The 25,666-nt window shown below is 41.1% G+C and overlaps 2 protein-coding genes across 3 annotated transcripts in view; both read left to right on the forward strand.

Moving 5' to 3' along the window:
- Positions 1–6,528, forward strand: part of FIG4 (FIG4 phosphoinositide 5-phosphatase) — a 62,200-nt gene extending 55,672 nt beyond the window's left edge. The window contains exons 21-23 of the mRNA XM_083731119.1: positions 1,956–2,038; positions 3,586–3,672; positions 6,299–6,528. Coding sequence (XP_083587245.1) covers positions 1,956–2,038; positions 3,586–3,672; positions 6,299–6,476 — 348 coding nt within the window. The 3' untranslated portion in view covers positions 6,477–6,528. The remainder of the gene's footprint in view (positions 1–1,955; positions 2,039–3,585; positions 3,673–6,298) is intronic.
- An 8,162-nt stretch (positions 6,529–14,690) lies between these two features.
- Positions 14,691–25,666, forward strand: part of GPR6 (G protein-coupled receptor 6) — a 69,222-nt gene continuing 58,246 nt past the window's right edge. The window contains exon 1 of one of the 2 annotated variants that reach the window (XR_014562257.1): positions 14,691–14,930. The gene's annotated coding sequence lies outside the window, so the exon portion shown is untranslated. The remainder of the gene's footprint in view (positions 14,931–25,666) is intronic. The other variant, XM_083731461.1, reaches the window with a different exon arrangement.

Genomic DNA, 25,666 nt, shown 5'->3' on the forward strand with positions numbered 1-25,666 from the left:
GCTCCGACCTGTATCCCTCTAACCAACTGGTCTTTTCTGATCATGTTCAGCAAAACCTCCAAGACCGATATAAAAAGCAGTGGGGAGATTGGGCACCCCTGTCGTGTCCCTTTTTCTATCTTAAACTCCTCCGTAACCACATTATTTACAATTAATTTTGCTTTTTGTTCCGAGTAAATTGCGCCTATACCGTTTTCAAACCCTTGCCCATACCATGTAAATTCTTTTTCATAAAACTCCAGGAAATATTGTCAAAGGATTTCTCTGCGTCCACAAATATGAGAACTGTTTTCGTGTTTATGTCAACTTCTAGCTTTTCCAAAATGTCAATTAAGTTCCTCAAATTATCAGACAAATGCCTTCCCGGGAGAAAGCCCGCCTTGTCTTTATGGATCTCATTCACCAACACTTTTTTCAATCTTCTAGCCAAGATATCAGCAAAAATTTTGTAATCCACGTTTAATAAAGATATGGGGCGATAGTTCTTAAGTTGAGTCTTTTCAGTCTCTGTTTTCGGTATAAGCGTGATATATGCATCTTTCCACGACTCCGGCGCCCTTTTCCCCTCCAAAATCTCGTTGCAGACCTCCTTCAAAGGTTGTATTAAATAGTCCTTCAAAGATTTGTAATACCTGGAGGTCAGCCCATCTGGTCCTGGAGACTTGCCCAATTGCATGCTTTGAATGGCACCTTCTATTTCCTGTTCTGATATTTTGTAGTTCAACATCAATTTGTTTTCTTGTGAAATTTCCTGTAATCCATTTATCCTTAAGAAACGTTCTATGTCTGTGTCTTTCTGTGGCCCTTTTGAATATAATTGTTTAAAATACTTCTGAAAACAGTTTCTGATCTCATTTGGGTTATGTATATTCTTCCCTTCCACTTCTATATTTGTGATGGTATTTAACTTTTATCTTTTTCTCATTTGCCAAGCCAAAAGTTTCCCACACTTATTTGCCGATTCAAAGGTCTTTTGTCTCATCTGTTTAATCTTCCATTCTATTTCTTGGTTCATCAATTCCATATATTGTGTCTGATATAACTTTATTTCTCTCAAAATTTCTTGCGACTTTGGTTTGGCTCTCAATTTCTTTCCCCCTTCTTCTATTTTCTTTAAAATTTTATCTTTCTTCTCATTTTGGCTTTTCTTCTTTATTGCATTCTGTTGGATCAGAAACCCTCTCATAACAGCCTTACTTGCGTCCCAAATTGTTCTTTTTTCAACATCAGTACTCATATTTAATTCAAAATAGTCTCTCAAAGTTTTTTGGGCCTTTCTATAAACTTCTTCATCTCTAAATAAGGTGTCATTCATCCTCCATCTAAAAGAACCAGTTGTTATTTGTTTCATCTCCATCTTGACTGCATTATGGTCGGAGCAAGTTTTTGGGCAGATTTCCACTCTCTTTATCTTCGGTTTAAACCCACAGCGTCACCCGCGTCCCTTCTGTTCATATTACCAATGGCTATTAGCCATGGTGGTGTAATATCTCCAGTATCTGACAAAGAATACCTCTGAATGCCAGTTACTGTACTGGGAATTACAAGTGGGGAGAGTTCTAGTGCACTCATGTCCTCTTGTGGGTTTCAGTAGACATCGAGTTGAACACCATAAGAACAGGATGCTGCATTAGATATAGTGAGGTACCAAGATGGAAATGCTTCAGTAGGACACAAAACTGGCAAATAAAATTTTCTCGCTGCTTTTAGAATTCCGTTAGTGGAATAATTTTGTTTAATACTGATACGTAGCTCTCAGCTCTATCATGAAGTAGCAGTTGTTTACTTCGGAAAAACTGAAAAAATGTTGCTCTTGAGTATTGTCTTTTTATTCATTCTTTTTTTTTTTTTTTTTGTCTGGAAGCCACCTTGCATTTGTAAGGGGCAGGTATAAATGTTTAAATAAATTTTAAACCCAAGATTTATTCTCACTAATATTTCTCGTTTTGCTGCAGAATGTAGTACAGCCTATAAAAGATATATATGGGATTAACCTCTCAGAATCTCCTTCGGAAGATGATCTTGGCATATACACAAGGTAACGTGTTTCTGATTATCTCACTGATGCTAGCAGGGAACAAATTTTTAAAAAGTGAATAGTAAAAGTGTATGTTCCAGACAAAATTAAGCACATTTTAAATTCCACTTTTTTCATTGGGAATGTTCACGATGTATTGAAATCCAAAAGATCTTTAAAGGTCCTTACCTTTTGCCTGGATTATGCTCATTGGTTATCTATATATAGTATATATCAAGCTGCACAGCAGCCCCATAATTTAAAAAAATCCTGGTCTACCTCCAGGTGGCTTACATTATTTCCCTCTGCTCCCAAGTTTATCTCCAAACAATACTGTGAGTTAGGTTAGGCTGAGAGATTGTGACTAGCCCATGGTCAGCTTCATGGAGAATTGAACTCACATCTGCCCTATTAGCTTAGTTGTAGAGCATCTGCTTTGGATTTCAACATCTGGTATCTCTAGGTAGGACAGTGGGTAATCCTGACTGAAACCCCTGCCAGTCAGTGTGGACAATATTGAGCTACACAAACCAATGGTCTGACTTGGTATAAAGCAGCTTCCTATGATTCAGTCCAACACTGGCTCTTGGGAACCTGGGATAGCACACTCGCTAGAGCATGAGACTCTTAATCTCAAGGTCATGGGTTCGAGCCTCACATAAAATCATAGAATTGTAGACTTGGGAGGGACCCCAAGGGCCATCTAGTCCAATGACAGATGACATCCATGACAGATGACCATCCATGACAGATGACCATCCAACTTCTGCTTAAATAGCTCCAAGGAAGGAGGGAGACTGTTCCACTGTTGAACAGCAAAAGATTCTTGCATTGCAGGGGGGTGGACAAGACTAGACTGAAACTAAAGCCTGGGAGGTGATGCAGGGATCCACTACCAAATTTGTTCATCCTCTTCTGTCTTTACCTATCTTACTACTACAGTGCAGGCCTCAGTGGCTTCTTTGGCGTCTACTAATCCATGGAAAGGCGGGGGATGGTGCCTCTACCAGCTCTTGTGCCCTTTTGCTAACTCTGCAATTATATTTTTATGTAAAAATATCATCTCTCTATATCTAAGAAGCATTGTATTACACAAGATGGCTTACATCAGTTAAAATACCAATATGTTAAAAAATCCAGTCTATGTCAGGGTTTGCTACTTACGTGCTGTTGCAACAAGTCTTGCACTCACTGAGTGAAGTTAAAGGAATCACATAGGTCTGGGCCATGTGCAAAGTGCCAGCTGAACCGAGCTTCTCAGGAACACACTATGACTAAAACTGATTAGGCTTTTAGTGAGATTCATAACGAAAAGATGCCTTGAAGGGCCTCCAAAGTACCTAGATAAAAGTGGATTTTTAAAAATAAATAAATTCAGAGCTACTGCATTACTCACCCACAATATTAGTGTCAGGAAAAAAGTGTGGTGTATGTTCCAGCTGCCCTTTATGGAACTTGATGTCCCTTACTTCAAACTGTATGACTCCTATATAGCCGCAAAAGACATGTTATTTTCCTTATTTCAGAAAGTTCTTTTTCCATTGTGATTTTTCTGCCTCTATTCATAGGTTTGTTCAATTGGGGCACAGTCAACACAAGCATGACAAGAGTCACCAACATCTTTGTTGTAAGCACTTAGACGGGGTTATAAACTTGTAAGTACTTGCTGTCTTTTATTTTTCGGTTCATGCTCTTTCAATGCCCCTTTTCCAACCCCCCCCTCTCTCTTACTCTCACAGTTCACAGTGGTATTTGTATATTTTAGTTAGGCTTTGTATTTTCAGAGACTGCTGCTTTATATGCATTATATAAGACAAGTGGTAAATCAAAGTGGTATGTAAGAAAAATAGGACATTGGCTTAGGGCAGGCATAGGCAAACTCGGCCCTCCAGATGTTTTGGGATTACAACTCTCATCATCCCTGACCACTGGTCCTGTTAGCTAGCGATGGTGGGAGTTGTAGTCCCAAAACATCTGGAGGGACGAGTTTGCCTATGCCTGGCTTAAGGGCGAAACAATAACCATAATTTACAGTTCTTCACTGGCATATGCAGTACACAGAGGCTTCTTTGCAGACACTCTAGTTCTTACGTTATAGTTATTTACTTATATTGTTCCATCAGTGTGAATGGTTCTTTACAGCATACAGGAGGATAATTCCCTGCCCCAAAGAGTTTACAATCTAAAGTTAGTACAGTGGAAACAACAGAGGAAGGCAATGTGCTGGGGTTTTCATATTTAGTTACAGACTCAGTTGCAGTAGGGCATGGGAACTAGGGCTAAAAGTGCCATGGAAAAGGTGGGTTTTGAGGGTGGGTTTAGAAAGGTGTAACAGATGAGATTGTCCAGATGATCTGGGAGGCATTTCTTAGCATACAGAACAGCAAAGGATAAAGGGAACAGTCTTTACAAAAAGAGGAAAGGTCACAACGATTTATTGAGATAAAAGCAGAGAGATAAAAATAGGACAAGGCCATCCGGGATTTGAAAGCAAGAACAAGGTACTCTTGGTGGATGTGGGAGTGGATAGAAACCCACTGTAGAGATTTAAGTGACGAGACAGGTAAATGTTTTTCACAACAGAGCAGTAGATAGCTGTGAGATAACAGAAGACCAGAGAGACGTTTATGCTAAAGGAACAGAGAGGAAGGGATTTATTTTCACAATCATATTGTAAAAGAAGTGACACAAAAATGGCCTGAGCAATGGCAACACATGAGAGAAAGGAGTAAAAGATAAAGGCATGGCTAATTACCAGGGTGGGTAATAAACTTCTACATTCATAAGGAAAGTTTAAGAGGAGAGGGAAGTATGGGAGGAAAAATGAGAAATACCGAGTTTGAAATGATATTTAAGAAGAAATATCAGAGATGCAGTTTGAGAAGCTGGACTGGAGTGAGGCAAACAGTTTAGAGATAAAAGAGAGGGGGCTATCATCTACATACAGGTGATACTAAATGCCTTTGGATTTGATAATCTCACCTAGGGACATTAAATATATAGAAAGTAAATCAGAGGGCTAAGAACAGATTCTTGAGGGACCTTGGCATGCGCCCCATCTGCACTATAGATTTAAACCAGTGCCATACCAATTTAAACATTCATGGCTTTCCCAAAAAAATCCTGGGAAGTGTAGTTTGTTAACAGTGCTGAGAGTTGTTAGTAGACCCCTATTCCCTTCACAGAGCTTGGAAAGAGGAATTGACTGTTAAACCACTCCAATAACTGAGTTTCCTCCTATGAAAACATTGAAATAATGATTTGGTAGAAGGATTGCCAGCTGAGGACAGAATCGTGGAGCTCCATAGCATGAAGGCAGTTATGCAAGAGTGGGAGCGCCTTTGTCAAAGGCAGTGGGAGGGCCAAGGAGAATGACACCTTTTACATCAATGTAAACAATTCCTGTGCAAATTTCCTGTTGTGCAGGCTGATCAATATTCATTGGATCCAAAATGTTTAATAGTTAATGGTTTTTAAATATGTACAGAATCTCCATCAACCATAGCAAAATTATCTCCATTAGAGATGCAGTTTGCCACCTAATGTATTTTAGAAAACTGTCACAACAATGCTTCCCCTTTCTTCACCATCCCTTGAAGGGAGAGAAAATCTATCTCTGGAAGTTAGAGGTTATAAAGCTGTGTGTGATTCTTAGAAAGAAAAAACTTCTCAGATTGAAACCTAGTGACAGACAGGTGAGGTGTGTTGTTGTCGGCGAGGCATGTGATTGTCAATGGCGGTCAGGCGGGTGAGCGAGTGTCGGCAACCCCCCCTCCAAAGAAGCTTAAAAACTCTGGGCAATTTCCCCATATTCTCTTAATTTGGAGTCCCCCAAAATAGGGGTTGTGTTGTACACGGGACATGTTATACACGGAGAAATACGGTACAGGTGATGACAGATTAATAATAAAACAGAACATGGGCTGTATTTTTTATTGGCAAAAGGTGACTCTTCATTCTGCTTAGATGCAGCACATTGTTGCTAAGATACCAACCAATTAAACCCTCAACAATGTTTTGCAATAAAACAGTCTACCTGCAGTTTAAAATATATTGTATTTTATAGATCATAAGTGCTTATTACTAGAAATCCTAGTAGAAATTATCGCATTTCAGGATTTCCCCCTCCCTTGTCTTATCAACTTAACTTACCTACTAATGCAAAATGGCATGGAATCCTTTGAGCCTACAATGGTGATGTATATAGAATTCATGCCTAACCTCCTCTTTTATGGTTTCTCTGTAGTTTAACGCTAGTTTTATTTAATTTACTTTTCACAGAACACACATCTCTGCTTTCTCCCAAGACAACATTTATGAAGTCCAGCCTCCTAAAGTAGAAAGAAAATCTATTGAGATATTTCATGCTCACATCCAGGCTGGCAAAGGCATCATGCAGCCATTGGGAAAAGAAGACATCCTCCTGTATCGAGAATACATTAGAAATAGATACATGTGAAGAACAACTGTTTTTGAGTCCTCTGACAGCCTGAATCACTGGCTGAATCAGAGTGCTCTAAAAGAAAAATAAGATAGAAGACACATCCATCCAAGATGTTTGTAGGACATGATTTGAGGGTAGTATTATATCTGTCTACTTTATCGATAGCAGGAAGTGAAAACGTGCCAGCAAGTTAAGTAATCATACTGGGAATTGAAATGGCACTTGGCTCTTGTTCCACCTTCTCTCTTGAGATGTTGGCAGGGTCCCAGCAGCATCTATGGAAACATTATTGTGTGCTGCAAAGTAATTTCTAAAACTTCCCAGATCTGAGCTGAGTGTCATTAAAATTTTATTTGATAAAGTAGTGATGTGTTTGGCAATTAGGTAATAGAGATTAGAACTTACTGTGGCATGAGGCATGGAGCATTGCACTGATGTACCTAGCTGCATATGGGAGGATTATTATTCTGGAACACTAGTGTGTTCTCATAAGCTTCTGTAAATTTATATGAAAACTGGATTTCTGTTGGATTCGGGGGGGGGGGGGGAATGGCTTCCTGTTGTTTGATTAGTGAGAAACTCATGCCCCATTCCCAATAAGTATCCTGTTCTTTGGCACATAATAAACATTGAAGTTGTGTTGCCTCTTTGTTTATAGGTGTCTTGCTTTGATATTGAGCGGTCACATTCCAGTCTAAAGTCCAGTCAGTTTGACTCCTGCAAACAGCCATTTACACCTGAGAATGCTCTTTCTGTCAGATTTTTTTTTTTTTTTTTTGCTACCTAGATCCTTCATTGCGACAAGAATGAGCTTCTCTTTAAAGGGTAATTCTAGAAGAAAACATGAGTTGTGGAGCCAAATATTTAATGTAGAAGCACTTAGACAGCCCCCTCAAGAAGGAAAGTTGGGGGAGTCATTTGCACGGGTAGGTGAATTAAGAAGTCTCTCCTCCCCTTATTTTCCTTTAAAAATTAATTTATCATGCAGCCAGCACGCCTAGGCTTTTGGCGGGTAGCCAGCTGCCTCATGTCAGGTAATGGCCAAGCCAGTTGCCAAATGCCCATTGACAAATAATTAGCAAGTCTGGCCAACAGTCACATGCTTGGTGGGAAGTGGGAAGCAGCTGGCGCACACTGACTTACCAGTGTATGTGATTATCTACTTGACATGCATTCCATATTCCACTATCACCCTGAGTTTCATTTAAAATATTACTTCTGCAAGCTGTGTATCTTTTCTGTAAGTATAAAGCAGCATTTACATTAAAAATGCCAGTATTAAATCAAACATTTGCTCTGTAAAGAGCAAGAAACAATAATTATTTTTAAGGAGCACACATCATCTGATGAATTCCTATCTAAGGTCACAATTTCTCTTTGCCATTGCATCTAGTTTTAGTAGACTTAAGACAGATTCCATTTGTATAGGACTGATTATTAATGAATGGAAAAAGATCTATATGCAATTAATCTTTTTCTACACTTCATACTTGCTGTAACATAATATGCTAATGTTGCTCTTTCTATATTGGTATGCTGTTAAAAGTTAATTTTTAAAAATCATGTATGTATTTCACGTCTACAGGTTTTCTACCTTGTTTTCTTCCCTTAAAATTAAATATTTGTACCTATGGATAATTTAGTAGATTTGCCAGACCAAGAAAAATAAACAGCAACAGGTTGCACATTGCTTGTAAAAACACAACTGAAGTGTGTGTTCTGTTATTGGAAAGATAAGTGGTTTTTCATACTTATTTTTGTGCCAGAAAATTTTTCCACCGTGATTCTGCAGTGATGCTGTATATTTCTAAAGTATCATTTTGCTTAGGTTAAGGTTTTAGCGATACTTGTAATCAGTAACTTTCACAAGACACAGTCCCATCTCTTCAGGGCTTCTCTCTCCTTTTTGGTAAAACAAAGAGTATTTCCCACCCCCATTCTGTACGCCAGCATTTCCCTCTCATAAAAAATAACGTGAAACCCATTGGCATGGGGCACATCGTCATAATGCCTCCAGGGAAAGAATCCCTGATATCCACTTACATTATTTTTTTTGTAGTTATATTGTAAGCCACTTTTCCTTACACCATGGCCTTTTCCAGAGCTGTTAACCATAGGTTCCTGGTTCTGATGTGATGTGATGTGAAACTATACTTAATGGAAGACTTCCTGATTTGCTCTCCCATCCTGGGGGTTGAGAACCTGTGGCCCTCCTGATGTTGCTGAATTCCCATTATCCCTACCATTGGCCATGCTGGCTGGGGATGATCGAAGCTGCAGTTCAACAACTTCTGGAGAGCCGCCGATTCTTCACCTCTGTCCTACTTCTACAAAGAGAGAAGTGAAGAGGCTCTGTGCACAGCCAAAAGGCAGATTGAATACAGCAGCTCCTGTTTCATTTGACCAATTATGCATTTGGGCCATGCCTCAATATCTGTTTCTGCTCCTCTGGTTACAATGACCTCTCATGCCTTTATGTAGTTCACTTGCTTGCTGCACAGGTCATTGCCTGCCTAGACCATTACTGTACCATTTTTCCAGCACTGGCCAGTTCTTTTCCTAACAGTTGAGTCTCCAATGGAAGCTGTTTTGAGCTGCAGTTCTGCATAGAGCTATTAGATTTTGTTTTACTTTATTAAGTAACTGCTATTTCCCTGCAGTCATGTGGATTTTCATTGTTCAATACAGCAGTTATTGTAGCTATTGTTCTGTAAATCCCAAGAGGCTCTTGTTACACTCAGTTTACTGTAAATCTATTTTTCTGCCTCTGCCAACGGCTGTATTTTGCTATTCTTCATACTTGGATTATGGGGCCAATGTGGGTTTCTTTCTTTCTTTCTTTCTTTCTTTCTTTCTTTCTTTCTTTCTTTCTACTTATCTGTTCTCCAAATATAAAACTCATTATTATATTTTGTTACACTTACTCAATTAATGTATTGCCACCTTAATTTGCAAGAACATGGGCCTATAGTAACAGCTACATTTACAATGCTTTTAAAAGCACATCATTATTAATTGAATTTCTATACTACCCTTCATCTGAAGTTCACTGGGTGGTTTACAATATAACAACACAAAAATACACAACATAATAATAATATATGGGAGTTATTGTTTTTATTACATTATTATTATTATTATTATTATTATTATTATTATTATTATTATTATTATATCTTAAGCCTACCCACCATGTCATGTATTAATTAAAGTGATATGTTCACAAACTGCATTTTAAAGCCTTTCTTGATCATCCTGGCTTGTCCCCCAAGCTCTCATCCTTCCCTGTCACTCTTTGGCCTCTGTTGCCAACAGGTGTCGTGGGTTGGCTGGGTGCAGATGAGTGCTGGGAGACAGCAGCTAGGGGAAAAGGCTCTGAGCCAGAGGATTGGTGGTGGGACAGTGAGGAGTGGTTAGAGGGTGGCCAAGTTGGGACAGGCTGCTGAAGAATCCAGGGAGTCTTCCCTTCCTGCTGTCACCGGCTCCTCTGCTCCCTGGTCTCTTAGAACACAGAGAGAAATGGAAAGAGCAGAGCAGACCCTGGAGAGGAGGAGCCTTAGTGGTGGGAAGGCGGGGACCTTCCATCCTCGCAACTGCCTCATTGGGGCAAGACCTACTGGGAAGAGTTGCTGGGATCACTAGGCCTGCAATGTTATGGTTTGCTTGGATAAAGAATCAACTTCACTGACACTGTGTTTTTCTTTTATTGCTGACCTACGCTTTATTCCAGCTCCTGGCAATGGGAGGCCCTGTCCCCCCGGCTACAGTCTGTAATGTCATGGGGGAGTGGGGCATCCTTGAACTTAGTATGAAGTAGAATTGGAAGTCTTAGAATCAGCAGCTCCCTGAACTACATTTGGTGCAATAAGCCATGCAAGCATTGCCCTATAGGTCTTGTAGACTGGATGAGTAGTTCTGGAGTATTTCAATGGAATCCACTAGGCCAGCAGAAAGATGTGAAATTCTACTTTGGTATGTGATATAGTTTCCTTAAAATAACAATTTGTCATTTATGAACACAGATGATAATATAAGAAAAATCATGGTGCACATTGGGTACAAATTCAGAATATACTTTTAATGAGTTGCTATGTCATTATAAAAGGTGGCACTCAAAGACACCATTACATTTCTTCCTTTTATCCTTTCTCCTGTGAAAAAAGTTTCCAACACGTTTTACAATGTGTTCTAGGCTCTTGTATTAGAAGGAACACTTCTTAGTACAGTCTGTACAATTTTATCATAGTTTTCCTATTCCACTTTTCCACAGTTGTAAATATTTTGTCTCTCCATTTATCATTGAGATCACTGAAGTTTTAGACTATCCCCTGTAACACCTGTATCATCTTTGTGTCTCAAATTTGGAGATGAGCTGCTCTTTTTCCCTTGTGACCTTAGACCATTGGTCTGACTCAGGCAGGTGGTTTGACTAAGGCAGCTTCCTATGTTCCTGCAAGGTACATAGAATAATATCATGCTTAATCTTGTTACGTGATTTATTCTAGTTCTTGGAACAAAATTCCTTTAAAAATGAATCCACTGAGAATGAGTAAGGGGTTACTTTTGCCTACATCAAAAGTGGTGTACTCTTCTCCCAGGCCTTTAGCCAATTAAACAATCTATGGCCTTTTAAACTGGGATGAGGGTGAGGATGTTTTGTTGTATTTTTTATGTTTATGTATTTATGTATTTATTGTTTATGTATTTTTGTGTTTTTATATAAGGGGTCAGCAAACTTTTTCGTCAGGGGACCGGACCACTATCCCTCAGACCTTGTGGGGGGCCAGACTATATTTTGAAGGGGGGAGAATGAACAAATTCCTATGCCCCACAAATAACCCAGAGATGCATTTTAAATAAAAATACACATTCTATTCATGTAAAAACACGCTGATTCCCGGACCATCTGTGGGCCGGATTTAGAAGGTGATTGGGCCGGATCTGGCCCCTGGGCCTTAGTTTGCCTACCTATGTTTTATATTGTTATCCGCCCTGTGATCCTGAACTGAAGGGCAGTATATACATTTAATAAATAAATTGTCGGCAGAGTTAGTGGGTGATTGCTAATTACACCAGCAGCCAGATATTAGAAGCTACAGTTGGAAACCTTTAGCTTTGGCCTATTGAAAGGCATGCTGTTTTATTTCAAAGTAATTTCTGCTTGCACCACACAATCTTTGCTCTCTGACTAGGGCTCATCTGCACACCTTATCCATTCAGCTGCTTGGTAAGTCTTCAGCTTTCTCACAAGAAATCTGGAAAGGTGATAAGTTAGCTGAAGGGTTCTAATATAGAGGCATCATTACCCACAGAATGCATGCTCATCCTACTGTCAGCTCTGTTAACAGGTTGCCAGTGCTCACAACCCTGCAGAACCTGTTTATGTAGAAATGATAGTAGGAGAAAAGAAAGGAGGGTATAGATCTTGAGAAACAATCTCCCCCTGAAAGCTACTTTCTGTATCCAATCACAGATAGGCATCAAGGTGTTCATTCTGAAGCTAAATAATCAACTGGGGCTGGGCTGGGGGGATATAGACTGAGCTGGCAGAAGTGGCAAGTGGCTGCACATTTGTGATCCCATCTACTTATTACCAGCATTCTGTTCAAAAGGTCTAATGAGGTGAAGGCTGCCACAGTTATGAGTGCTGTTTCAAAATCAGAGGAAATGAGTATATTTCTGCTGCAAGTAATTCCTGAACAAATGATTGGATAAAATGAACTCAAATAATTACAAATATTAATATTAATATTTGGCTGTCACACACATTGTAGATCTCAGTGTGTGTACAGTTAACAGGGGGAGGAAATTAAACCAATTAATCTGTCTCTAAGAATCAGCCCAAATATTCAGAAAAGCCATGAAAGTCAATGACATTTTAACATGATTAGGTTCTCTCGAAGGAACATACGATCTTCGTTACCTTACCTGACTCAAGATTTAAAAATAACATTTAAATTTCATCTTCCAGATTTGTCAGCCTGGGAAAGCGTGAATTGATAATGCAATAAAGCCAGAACAGAAACTGGATGTTCCACCTAGCCCTAATCAACCAGCAGCGGTCAAGGAGTTCAAAACAATAATAGCCAACTCTCCACAATCTCATTTGGGAAGTGGATTTGCTAACTCATTTAAGATATACCGTACTTTTGTAATTCCTGCATTGGAATTGCTTTGCTTTGCACTGATTATTTGCTACACAACTAATAATTTGGTTCTAATTAGGCTACCTGTCATCTAGTCACAGTCTCATCTTAACTCTTCTTGTGCAGTTCGCTAGTACAGCAGTCAGTGACTTCATCATGCAGTTGATGTGAAAGCATATTCTGTATGACTTATTTGCGTGGTTGAAAAATATTCTTAGAAATGTTTTTTCCTAACAGAAATAGAAGACTGTGTTTGTACACACATCCTGAGAATAGCAAAAAAGAGAGAGAAATGTATGGGCACAAATTGAATGGGGTGCAGTTAGGTTCACCACCACTGCCCTATTAGGTAAACCTATGGCACGCATGCCAAAGAGGGCACTCAGAGCCCTCTCTGTGGGCACACACAGCTTTGCCCCAGCAGGGCCATAGCTTCCATGCTGGGGGGGTGGGAGGAGGAGGAGGAGAGGGCTCGTGCCTGCGGCACCAGGGCCTAGCGAGTGAGTTGGGGGGCTGAGCAGGCATTGACTTTTGATGCACCAGGGCCTCCCGCTAGTCTGTTTTTCCTACTCAGGAGTAAGCCGCCTTGTGTTCAGCAGGGCTTAACTCCCAGGTCAGTAAGCATATTGTTAAGTTGTGGGCGAACGTATCAGACGACACAGCGATTCTTCAAACAGCTCTTCCTTTATTCTGAGGCCAGAACTGAACTAAGCTGAAGGGCTCAGTCAGCCTGCTTATATAGAGCTCCAGTACCTTGTTACTGTAACAATTTCTAAAAATATCCAATCACTGACCGTCACTTTTGATCCTTCATTTGCATACAAACTATCCAATCACTTTCGATCCTTCATTTGCATAACTACAGTATCCCCCTGCTGGCCCAGGGTGAGAACCTCAGTACATAACACATATACAGCCCACCAGTGTACACTAGTAGCCAAAATTGTGGAACCTCCTGGAAAAAATGTATTTTCCAAGGTTTGATGGCTCATAACACCATTTAGTTTTGGAGTAATACCAGTGCCTTTTTTCCTGTGGGGATGCAGGGGGACACATACCCCTAAACATTTTGTGAATTTAACAGGAGAAGAAATTCACTGTATTTATTTCCCCCAATTTGAACTGTAATTATTTTCCCCCAGTGGTGATTTTCTTAAGTCAAAATGAGAGTACCCCTAAACATTTTTAGAAAAAAAGCACTGAGTTATACCATAAAATTATATATCAATGGAAAGATAATTTAATGAAGAATGTAATGCAATAACTTTTATGAAGGATTATTTATTACAACAGCAGTCATAAAGAAGAAACGTGAAACACACAGAAAAAAATGAGATAAACAGGTTCAATTGCCGTGTTGGCACTTTGCGATAAATAAGTGGGTTTTGGATTGCAGTTTGGGCACTCAGTCTCTAAAAGGTTCACCATCACTGTAATAGGGTATACAAGTGGGACAAGTTGTGCTCATATGACACAACTTGTCCCACTAATTGATATGAGCCTCAAGCAGGCCTCTTCACTCTCCCTCAATTTCCTTTTCTGTGGCTACTGGTAGTCCTCATTGGGCTGCACTCCCCTGGAAAGAACAGGTTGATATCTTGGGCTTGCTCCCTGATTTAACACTGTCACTATAGGCCCCTTTCCAGCTATAGCTGGTTTGGAAGCTATGGCCCCATTTAGACAGAAATGACTTGGCCCCTGTACTCCATGCTCTGGCAACTTCCAGATTAGATTACTGCAGTGTGCTCTACATGGGGCTGCACTTAGACACAACTTGGGACAGTTCAACTGGGCCAAAGTGCAGCAGCCAAATTACTGACTGGGGTTCCCTTTAGAATCCCACACAATCATAATTTAATAATAATAATATTATTATTACTTATACCCCACCTATCTAGCTGGGTTTCCCCAGCCACTCTGGGCAGCTTTCAGCACATATGAAAACATAATAAAACGTCAAGCTTTAAAAAAACACAACCTATTTCAAAACAGATACACTGGTTTAAATGGGTTCATTTCCAGGCTCATTTCCAGGTGTTCTGTATTGGCATTCAGATCCCTACGTGACTCAGGCTCCAAACAGCTGGGGGAAAATGCCTCATTTTCTACAGAGCCTTCCTCACCCCTCTGCTTGGGCCTCCATTGTTCCACCACCCTCAGAAAGCAGCTCAGGGAGTGTGGCCCAGGAGCGGCTGTTTACTGTGGCAGCCCCTAAGTTGTGGAACTGCCTCCTCACAGAAGTCTGGCATCTTATAAAGCTTTTGGCGAATGCTAAAGACACACCTTTTTACTATGGCTTCTTACCCACCTTAGTTTTGTGGTGGTAAGTTTTTTAAAACTGTTTTTATTTTGTGTGTGTGAGGGAGAGGGAGGGGGGAACTAGCCTACCCCTGAACAAAGCTAAATTTTCCTTTTGTTGCCTTCCCACTTGTGCCTCTGGCTTCTTCCACCAAAGGTTGCTCAGAAGGGAATGTGGATTACTTGGAATTGGTAATCTGTTTGTTGATGGCTGCTAGACTGTGCATGGGCCTTATCATTGAAATGACTGGAGATATGAATGGTCTGAATGGAAATGGATGGCTGTAGTTTTGATAAAGTTATTTATGATTAATGGGGTGGGGAATCAACAGTCAGAGTTGAAGAAAATTGGATTGAATTCATTTCTCATTAGAACACAAAGGTGTTGTTTTTTTAATTAAAAACCCCCCAACTCTAACAGCAATAGGAGTTGCTATATTTTGTATTTGATTCCATGATCTATCTATTGCAGATTCATACTTCATAACCATAGATAGATAGATACTTAGGAAACATGTATAAACTGGATTTGATGCCAGTGTTTCTCTCCTTTTGCTAGCCACCTGTCTACAGTAGTCAAGCATATTGGGTTGAATCCAGACTACATTAGTTGTGCTTATGTTCTAATAAGTTCAATGGAAATGAAACCATACCTTGCCTGTCTATTTCAGTGGGTACTAAATGCAAGTTTCTGAGTATGAATCCGTTCCGGTGTCCCACCCTGAGTGGTAACAACTGGTAGACTTAGATCCCATCTGCTCTGTACATTTAAAGCTGCATCATACCACTTTGAACAGTAATGCTTTCCCCCAAAGTATCCTGGGAACTGTAGTTTGTTTAGGGTGCTGAGAATTGTTAAGGAGACCACTATTCTCCCTCACAGAGCTACAGTTCCAATAATGGTTTAACAGTCAATCATCAAAGGGAACTCTATGCATTGTAGCTCTGGGTGGGGAATCAGGATCTCCTAACAATTCCAAACACCCTTAACAAACTACACTTCCCAAGATTATTTGGGGAAGCAATGATGGTTTAAAGTGGTGTGATACAGCTTGTTACAAGTGTTAAATGTATATAGTCCTGATAGGGCTTTATATGATTGTCAGCAGGCCAGTTCTAAAGTTAGAATTCCAAAAAGGAGGTTTCCATCCAGTTCTCCCTTCCATCCGTAAATATGCAACAGTCTGAACTATATCATGGTATTTCTGTACCACTCCAAGATGATGAAGTTTAACTCTGTTCTTTGAATAATATTTTTATAAACACTTAATGAATAAATAGATTTTTTAAAGGGTAGATTATCTGATAATTTGGAAACACTTATTTTCCTGAAGATACCTATATCCCACCTATTGATTTATATGCAAAATTTTCAAGGCTCCTTCCAAAAAAAAAAGATAAAAATGCAGAGTAAAAACCAATGCAACAATGAATCACAAATAGTGAAAGCAGAAAAAAACAAGATAAAGCAGCAGTAGAAAAAAATAGCATCAAAACTTCTGAAACAGAAATAAAATGCCATCCTGTTCATTTAAGCACTATGATTAAAATAATTCTTTTAACCTGGTGCCTAAATCTAAGTACATTTGGCACCAGACCAATTACTCTGAGAATTACAAGAGAGTAATTCTCTATGCCACCTAGAGCCTAACATGTTTATTTTGGCATAATCTTTCATGGATGGAGTCTACTTCTTCATATGCATGAAGTGTTATCCTTGTTTAGGAGGAACACACAAACATGCATGAAAAGGGAAAAATTGTAAACAGTGGAGTCAAATGGCAGCACAAGTATACTGTGGAATTCAGGTAGTTTAGCAGAACTATGCTATTCCATAGATGGGTCACCACCAAAGGACTGGGCAGAAGCCCAGTCACCTCCTTCCTCATCCACTAAAGGTGGCTAGGTGTTTAATAGAGCAGATCCATATGAATGCATGAGGTTATTCCAATATCTGAGCTGTTTTAATGCTGTTGAGATATGCTCCATAATCTAGTTACTGTCTTCAAAGGCAGCCCAAATTGTAGAAATTTAATACAGATGTAACCAGAGCATAGATATGGTTAGACCCTCTCTGTCCAGGAAAGGGGCACTTGGTGCAACAGTAGAAGCCACAAGTGCTACCTGTGCACTCAAAAGAAGGGCTGGATCTTAGTACCGCCTACTTGCACACTTGTTCCTTAAGAAGGAAAAGTACAATCTCATCCAGAACAGAGTAAACAGCTTTTTCCTGAACTGTTCCAAACAATTTTACTGTACGTTGGCTTGCTTTCTCCGCAGGATCAATATTTACTGGATCTCTTATCAGCAGTGAAAATTCAGTGCCGATACTGTAGATATAGGCATTCTGTAATGTTCATTATCTCTGAAAGATACCATAGGCACAAAGAAGGGTCAGTGTGAACTGAAATATGTCAGGCCAACATAATAACCAGCAAATTGCAAAGCTCTAATGGTCCTCCTTCAAAATAACAGTTAAGGAGTTCATGACACAGTTTCATGCTGCAAATGACACAATTCTGTCATTCTTTGCTATTAGACCTTTTATTTCACAGTTATGTGGCACTAATTCTTCTTGAATGTGGTGCACAGCATTTTGCTTTAGACTTTTTCTGTTTGATTGGGAATGACACACTGAAAGGAGCCAGGCCCCGTCTGGCTGCTTTATTGCCTCTGTCTTGAATTCTTTTTCTGCACATAGACCATCTCAAGTATCTACATTTAATGTATTTTACACGTTTGGTCTCCATGCTCAGCTAGCTTTCACACTTGAAATGCCAAACAGGTTAAAAACACAAAGCCTCTTGAATCTGACCTGTTGTCCCTTTGGGGGGCATGTTGGAAGAATGAAGGGTCTTTGAGTGGCAGTCTTATTATCATTTATTAAATTTATATATTGCTCTTCATTCTGAAGACCACAAGGCAGTTTACAAGTTACAAACACAGAATGCATAACATAATGATAAAAAATACCCCTCCACTAAGTTTTACTCAGAGAAGACCCCTTCTCCATAAGTAGAATGTGAAATGTGTTCATCCGCTTACAACAGGCATGGGAAACCTCAGACCCAGGGACCAAGTGCAGCCCTTGAGGCCTCTTATCTGGCCCTTAGGGCACTCTCCAGGCCACACCCATTAAACCTTGCTTCACACCCCCTTTGGCTGTTTTTGGTTGGCTGGAATGGAACTTTGAATTCCAACAATGACTCCTGCTTGATGTCATGGACTGGCTGGATGCAGAGGAGGAGAAGGAGGCATCAGCTGGGGAACCTCCAAGGGAAACCTCAGGGGAAGAAGGCTAAGAGCCAGCGGATTGTTGGTAGGACAACAATGAGCGACCAGAGGGAGCAAACTGGGAGGAGAAGGTGTTGGAAGCTGAAGAGGATACAGGGTTTGGTGAGCAGGAAGAGGCTGGGCAGAGAGCCATCCAGAATCAGAGGCAGAAGCAGGGGTTGTTCAAGAAGCAGAGTGGAGGCGGGCTGCTGAAGAAGTCAGGGAATCTCTCTTCCTCCTGTAACCAGCTCCCCTCCCCACCCCCAGTCTCCCAGAACGCAGAGGACGGAGCAAAGAGAAACAAGACGAAGGAGCCTCATGTTGGTGGGGAAGGACCCAGGGAAGGAGCCTTAGAGAGCAGTGGGAAGGCGAGGACCTTCAGTCCTCACAACTGCCTCATTGGGGCAAGACCTACTGGGAGGAGTTGATGTGATTACTAGGCCTGTGCTGTTTGGGTTTGTTTGAATAAAGAGTTAACTTCTCTGACACTGTGTTTTACTGCTGACCCGCCCCTGACTCCCACTCCTGACCCTTGCCTGGATGGGAAATAGACAAGTGTGTGTGTAGAAACTAGCCTATAGTAGGTGCAAAGTCTCCACTATTGTCTCTGGTCCTTCCCATCACCGGCATATGGCCCCCAGAATGTTGCCCACAAATAAATGTGGCCCCCGGGCTGAAGAGGGTTCCCCATCCCTGGCCTACAGGTCTGTGTAGGATGAAGGATGCAAGGATTCTAAAACACTATTGCACATAAATGATTAATGATCAAAGTATACACAGTTTTGATGGGGGAAAGGCAGTCTTTATTATGCTGTGAACTTTAGATTTGGCTGAAAACCCAAAATAATCTTGGTCTTTGAAGGGGGAAAATCAATAATCCAAAGATAGATCTCTGAAAAGACGATAACCTTGTAAATGGTAAGGATGTTGCTTATCTAGAATGAAGTGTGCTGTTCCTCATTACAGACTGACAAAAGAGCCAAATGTGCTTAGATGAATGTGCCTCTTAGCTAAGTTGGTATCATGTCATGGCTTAGGCTGATGGGAGGTTTAGCAAACAATTCTGAGGAATGCAGCTGAGTGAAATACTGGCAGCAGTTAGTGATTTAGCCAGTAGTAAATAGAAGCCATTGTTGAAAGTACCAGTAAAAAGGCAGGTTACTGGCAGGTTACTGACTTAATGATAAATCATTAGTGATTGATTAATAATTACAGCAAATGACACACATGAAGACAATCCAAAACCAACTGTTCAGCCCTGCATTTAAAAAGCAGTTGTAGGGGAGAAAAGAAACCTAGCTTAAATGTACGCTTTTTGATATTAAAGCCACTTGTTTTAAAGTCCTATCCCATAAAAATATATCGGGGTTTTGTGATGTCTATATATTGGACAGGCAAAGCCAGTGTCCTTCTGAGCACATAATATACGTACAGTATAGAATCCACTCGCCGTGATTAGGAATTGTAGATGCATTAGTTGTGGGTGGAGTGGAGAATAGAATAGAATTGTTATGCAAAGAAAGCTACAACAGGACTTCAGTTTCTTTCTTTATATTAATGTAGGTGGGATTCAAATCATAAGATCTGTCAGTGGAAGCCCTGCACAATCACTTCTTGCACAACAGAGTCCCCCCCCCTACAAAATTGGTTTTAATGGAGAGAACCCCATGGGAGGAGGAGGTGGGGAATCAGTCTGTCTGGAAGCCAAAATGTTTGCATTGGTGAAACTATCAGAAGCGTGTGACATTGAATTCCTCTTATGTCTGGAGGTTCTACCGTATGTTGCTATGGTTTCTGTTTCAAGGCACTTAGATTTTTAAAGAATTGCAGACAATGAACAGGTGACATAGAAATACGTGCCAGTGCTTCCCATTAAGATAATTCAAGAAAAAACTCTGGCAAATTGATATCAATCCCAGTATTATTGTTTCAAGCAATGGTCTGTCCTGGATGATTTAGAAAAGATGTCTCCAACTTGATGTCCTCCAGCTGCTTGGACTACAGCTGTGTCTGGTGGAGTCTAATACAGCTGGAAGGCACCAGGTTGAGATAGGTTGGTGATTAAAATTTGTGCAGTTGAATGCTAGCAGAATCAACTTTTTCTTTTTCTGTCATTACTCCTCACTATTGCCAGTTGTTTATAAAAGAGAGCTGGCATAGCACAGTGGCTGAGGAAATCCCCAGTTTGAACCTTGATTCCGCTAGAAACTCACTAGGCAACCTTAGGTAAACCTAAGCCACACTCTCTGTTTCAGTCCTTCCGCCTGCAGTATGTATAGCAGATAATAATATTGACTTCCTTACAAGGACTGCAGCTAGTGTGTATGCAAAGACCTTTGAACTACAAGTATTGTATAGGGATGGGCGAATTTCAGGGTGGTGAGCCTGTTCTCTTTTCCTGTTCCCAGCCTACACTTTGTCACCCTCCCAGTGCCATGTGGGTGCTGTCCCTCGCTTGGTGCTTGGTGCCTGTAAGATGACAGCAAAATTAACTTGCATTTCCCAGATAGCAAAATTTTATTTAAAAGAAACAGATTCCTAGGAGAGTCAGACACATGGAAAGGTTGCTCCTGATATGAGTATCATATATTAGTCTAGTATATTTTGGAGTTATTGTTTTTTTACAAATTAAGAACAATGTTTGCACCTGGAGACTTGCTGAGCAATTTCTGATTTCCCTTTGCGTCATTCCATCCATCTCCTATCTATCAAGAACAAAGCACATATCGGAATACATATTTCCCCACTGCCAAGAAGTTTGGTTTATTCCTTTTCTTACTGCTTTTTTGCCGTAGGACAGGAGCTGCCTGGCAGCATTCACACTTATTTTCCATGGAAGTGACGGGCAACTTCACACACCAAATCATGTTAGCCCTCTTTCCACAGGCCGCAAATGGCACAGCATGAGGGGAAATGGGCTCCCTCTGCTCTTCAACCACTTGCAGGCAGCTTTGTTTGTTTGTTCAGGTTTGTCTCTGCAACTTGGGTTTGTCACAGGGCTACAAGAAGAAACTGTGCATCACTTCCCTGAACTGGCATTAAGTCAAGAGGAGGGGAGAGGACTGTGTGTTCCAAAGACAGCCCTGGCCACTTCCTTCGACTTTGTTCTTACTCCATTCGCACAGCCCACTGCCGCGGTATGCAGGTCTTCTGAACTGCTCAAACTTGGTATCAAACCATTCTTTACCCTATCCTTCTGGGTTTTTAAATATCTATGGAAGTGAATCATTGCAGTATCCAAGCAACAAGATAACAAAGAGAGAAAAGAGAGAACAATATTAGAGCCTATTGTGACAGGTACTTTTCTCATGGGCTCTGGAAGCCCTGGAGCATCAACAGAAGCTCACCGTGAGGGAGACATAACATTTCTCCACTTCTTGACTATGTGCATTGTCAGGGGACTACTGCTGTAGAAGAGCTGTGGTGCTTAATCCAAGGCTGAGGGAAATGGTCTGGGGTTTTTTGAGCAGCCCACTGTCTGGCCTGTAACTCTCCACCCCTTATAGAATAACAGGGTTCATTTGAGCCAGAGTCCAATTTCTGCTAATGAAATAATACTTCTGCCAATCTGGTTACCCACTGCCAGCTTCAGAGCAAGTCACTTCAAGAATATACTTCACTAGCTGAGGTTTCATTGCATTTGATAGGAAAGGAAGAAAACAGGATGGAAAGTATCCCCTCCTGAGCCCCTGTCCTTCCAGCAGGGCTAGCACAAGAGTTTTTACTACCTGAGGCAATTACTGTAATTACTAATGTACCATCAAATCTAATGTGCACCTCGAAACAAAAAAAAAAAGTATTTGTGGCAAATGTACATGTGCCATCGAATCTAATGTGCACTTTAATTTTTGCAATGTAATCTTGCCCAAAACGGTGTGCATTAGATTTGAATAAATACAGTAAATAAGATGGTTCCCCGTCTCCATTTCATGGAGCGGCAGCTGGATTTTTTTTTTTTCAAAACACCAGCAGCTGTTAGCATCCTCCACCACATCTTAGGCAGTAGGCTAGTTTAGAGGTCCCATGACAGGCTGTGTGGTATACCCAGCTCTATCTTTGATCAGAAGAGAAATATCCATGGGCTCAGGAGGAACAACCAGGGAGCTGCCACTGCTGCCGTCCAGCATCTGCCACCTAAGGTCATTTCTTTATTTTGTTCTAATAGTAGAGCTGGCCTTGCCTCCAAGATACCAAGCCACCATCTCTTATTGGGGCTCTTTCTTCAGACAGAGCAAGTCTTCTTTCTGAAAACCAAACTGAGTTCCAGAATGCCTTTTGAACCCAGAAGGTCCTTGGCATCACCTCTTTTCTTCCTCCCACTCCTTATGCTGTTTCTGTGGGGAGCATCAAAAACATTTCCTTCCTCCTGTTACCCCTGTCATGCCTTCAGGTTGGTAGCCAGAATTGGTAGGCAACTTTTTTGCCCCAAATCCTAATAGTAAATGCCAAATTTATCAGGTAAGGTTTGATCTTCCACATCAGAAAGCATTGTCTTCTCTAAACATCACCTTTCTGTCTGTAAAATTAACAGCCTCAAGAAAATTCCAGACCTTTAGAAACAGTTGGATTCAAAGGGGGTGTTGAATAATCTCATGGATCAAACCAAAATATTGAAGCTAGGCTCTTCTTTGTGACTCCTTTTTCTTATGAGAAATAGTAACACCTGCAAGCGGCTATTCCTTGGATGCAGCCCCTTATTTTGGCACATTCCTGAGAAGAGCTTTACTACAAATCATCACTGGTTGGTTTGTTGCTTGCCTCTTCACAGAACAAGCAGTCACAAGGCTAAGAACACTTGCAGGTATAACACTTGCCACTCAATGCTCTATTTCTGGCAACTGTAGAGTGTCTTGGTACCAATTGTACCTACCTACCTCAAGTGATGCTAATGGAACAGGGGGGCAGCAAACGTCTCCAATAAGTGATTGAACTAAGCCGGTGGAAAATTGTGAATGATGGACCATTTTACAGGTGGAAGGAACCACTGCCTTTTTACTTAATGTAGTTGAAAAGTAATGTAAGTTAACTATATACTCCCTCCTTCCTGCTCCTTGTATTCCGCAGCAATTCATTCATTCATTAAATCTGATGCTGCCTGATCATAAGGGCAGAGCATCACAGTGAACAAACAGCCCATATTTGGAACCCCAACATGGTGTCATGAGCAAGGCGTGTTCAATAGTTACAATCAGTGATTCTGTGAATCTACAGTATATAAATTCAGTGATGGTCGAGACTTAAACAGCACTGTGCACAGAATCCCTAACTATCTTCCATAGCACTAAGAAAGACACTTTGCAAGCCATGGGCTTCCTGCACAGCACTATGCAAAAATAGGTCACCTGACATAGCTATGGTGTCAGGTGATGGTCAAACGTGGCCTCAGAGAGGGGGTGGGATTTGTCTCCTCTCACTCACTTTGATTATTTAAAGTGCCAACACCAGGAGAAACAAACCTGTGAGCTACATCCAGGCAGGGTTCATGGGGGTTAAAGGGAGCAGAGAGTGCTGTGGAGAGGCAGATAATCAAGCATCACAAAGAGAGTCTGAACAATTCAGAGTGCAGAATGCATAAGCAGCCCCTCCCCCCTCCCTCCACCCCCTCCTCTCTTGCCAACAACACCCCATCCACACAAGAGCACCTTGACTGCACCAGCCACGGCTTGTCAGACAAAGCAATTGCAGACTTTAAAAAGGTGATGAGGAAAATGAGTGAGTGTGTGTGTGTGTGTGTGTGTGTGTGTGTGTGTCAAAGAAATGGCTGGAAATGCTATTGTTGTTTAGTCGTTTAGTCGTGTCCGACTCTTCGTGACCCCATGGACCAGAGCACGCCAGGCACTTCTGTCTTCCACTGCCTCCCGCAGTTTGGTCAGACTCATGTTTGTAGCTTCGAAGACACTATCCAACCATCTCGTTCTCTGTCATCCCTTTCTCCTTGTGCCCTCCATCTTTCCCAACATCAGGGTCTTTTCCAGGGAGTCTTCTCTTCTCATGAGGTGGCCAAAGTATTGGAGCCTCAGCTTCAGGATCTGTCCTTCCAGTGAGCACTCAGGGCTGATTTCCTTAAGAATGGATACGTTTGATCTTCTTGCAGTCCATGGGACTCTCAAGAGTCTCCTCCAGCGCCATAATTCAAAAGCATCAATTCTTCGGCGATCAGCCTTCTTTATGGTCCAGCTCTCACTTCCATACATCACTACTGGGAAAACCATAGCTTTTACTATACGGACCTTTGTTGGCAAGGTGATTCTCTACTTTTTAAGATGCTGTCTAGGTTTGTCATTGCTTTCCTCCCAAGAAGCAGGCGTCTCTTAATTTCATGGCTGCTGTCACCATCTGCAGTGATCATGGAGCCCAAGAAAGTAAAATCTCTCACTGCCTCCATTTCTTCTCCTTCTATTTGCCAGGAGGTGATGGGACCAGTGGCCATGATCTTCGTTTTTTTGATGTTGAGCTTCAGACCATATTTTGCGCTCTCCTCTTTCACCCTCAATAAAAGGTTCTTTAATTCCTCCTCACTTTCTGCCATCAAGGTTGTGTCATCTGCATATCTGAGGTTGTTGATATTTCTTCTGGCAATCTTAATTCCGGCTTCGGATTCATCCAGCCCAGCCTTTCGCATGATGAATTCTGCATATAAGTTAAATAAGCAGGGAGACAATATACAGCCTTGTCGTACTTCCCAATTTTGAACCAATCAGTTGTTCCATATCCAGTTCTAACTGTAGCTTCTTGTCCCACATAGAGATTTCTCAGGAGACAGATGAGGTGATCAGGCACTCCCATTTCTTTAAGAGCTTGCCATAGTTTGCTGTGGTCGACACAGTCAAAGGCTTTTGCATAGTCAATGAAGCAGAAGTAGATGTCTTTCTGGAACTCTCTAGCTTTCTCCATAATCCAGCACATGTTTGCAATTTGGTCTCTGGTTCCTCTGCCTCTTCTAAATCCAGCTTGCACTTCTGGGAGTTCTCGGTCCACATACTGCTTCAGCCTTCCTTGTAGAATTTTAAGCATAACCTTGCTAGCGTGTGAAATGAGTGAAATTGTGCGGTAGTTGGAGCATTCTTTGGCACTGCCCTTCTTTGGGATTGGGATGTAGACTGATCTTCTCCAATCCTCTGGCCACTGCTGAGTTTTCCAAACTTGCTGGCATATTGAGTGTAGCACCTTAACAGCATCATCTTTTAAAATTTTAAATAGTTCAGCTGGAATACCATCACTTCCACTGGCCTTGTTATTTGCAGTGCTTTCTAAGGCCCATTTGACTTCACTCTCCAGGATGTCTGGCTCAAGGTCAGCAACCCCACTACCTGGGGTTTGCGAGACATCCATATCTTTCTGGTATAATTCCTCTGTGTATTCTTGCCACCTCTTCTTGATGTCTTCTGCTTCTGTTAGGTCCTTACCACTTTTGTCCTTTATTATGGTAATCTTTGAACGAAATGTTCCTTTCATATCTCCAATTTTCTTGAACAGATCTCTGGTTCT

This window comes from Podarcis gaigeae, assembly GCF_964106915.1.
Source record: "Podarcis gaigeae genome assembly, chromosome: 3".
Lineage (NCBI taxonomy): Eukaryota > Metazoa > Chordata > Lepidosauria > Squamata > Lacertidae > Podarcis > Podarcis gaigeae.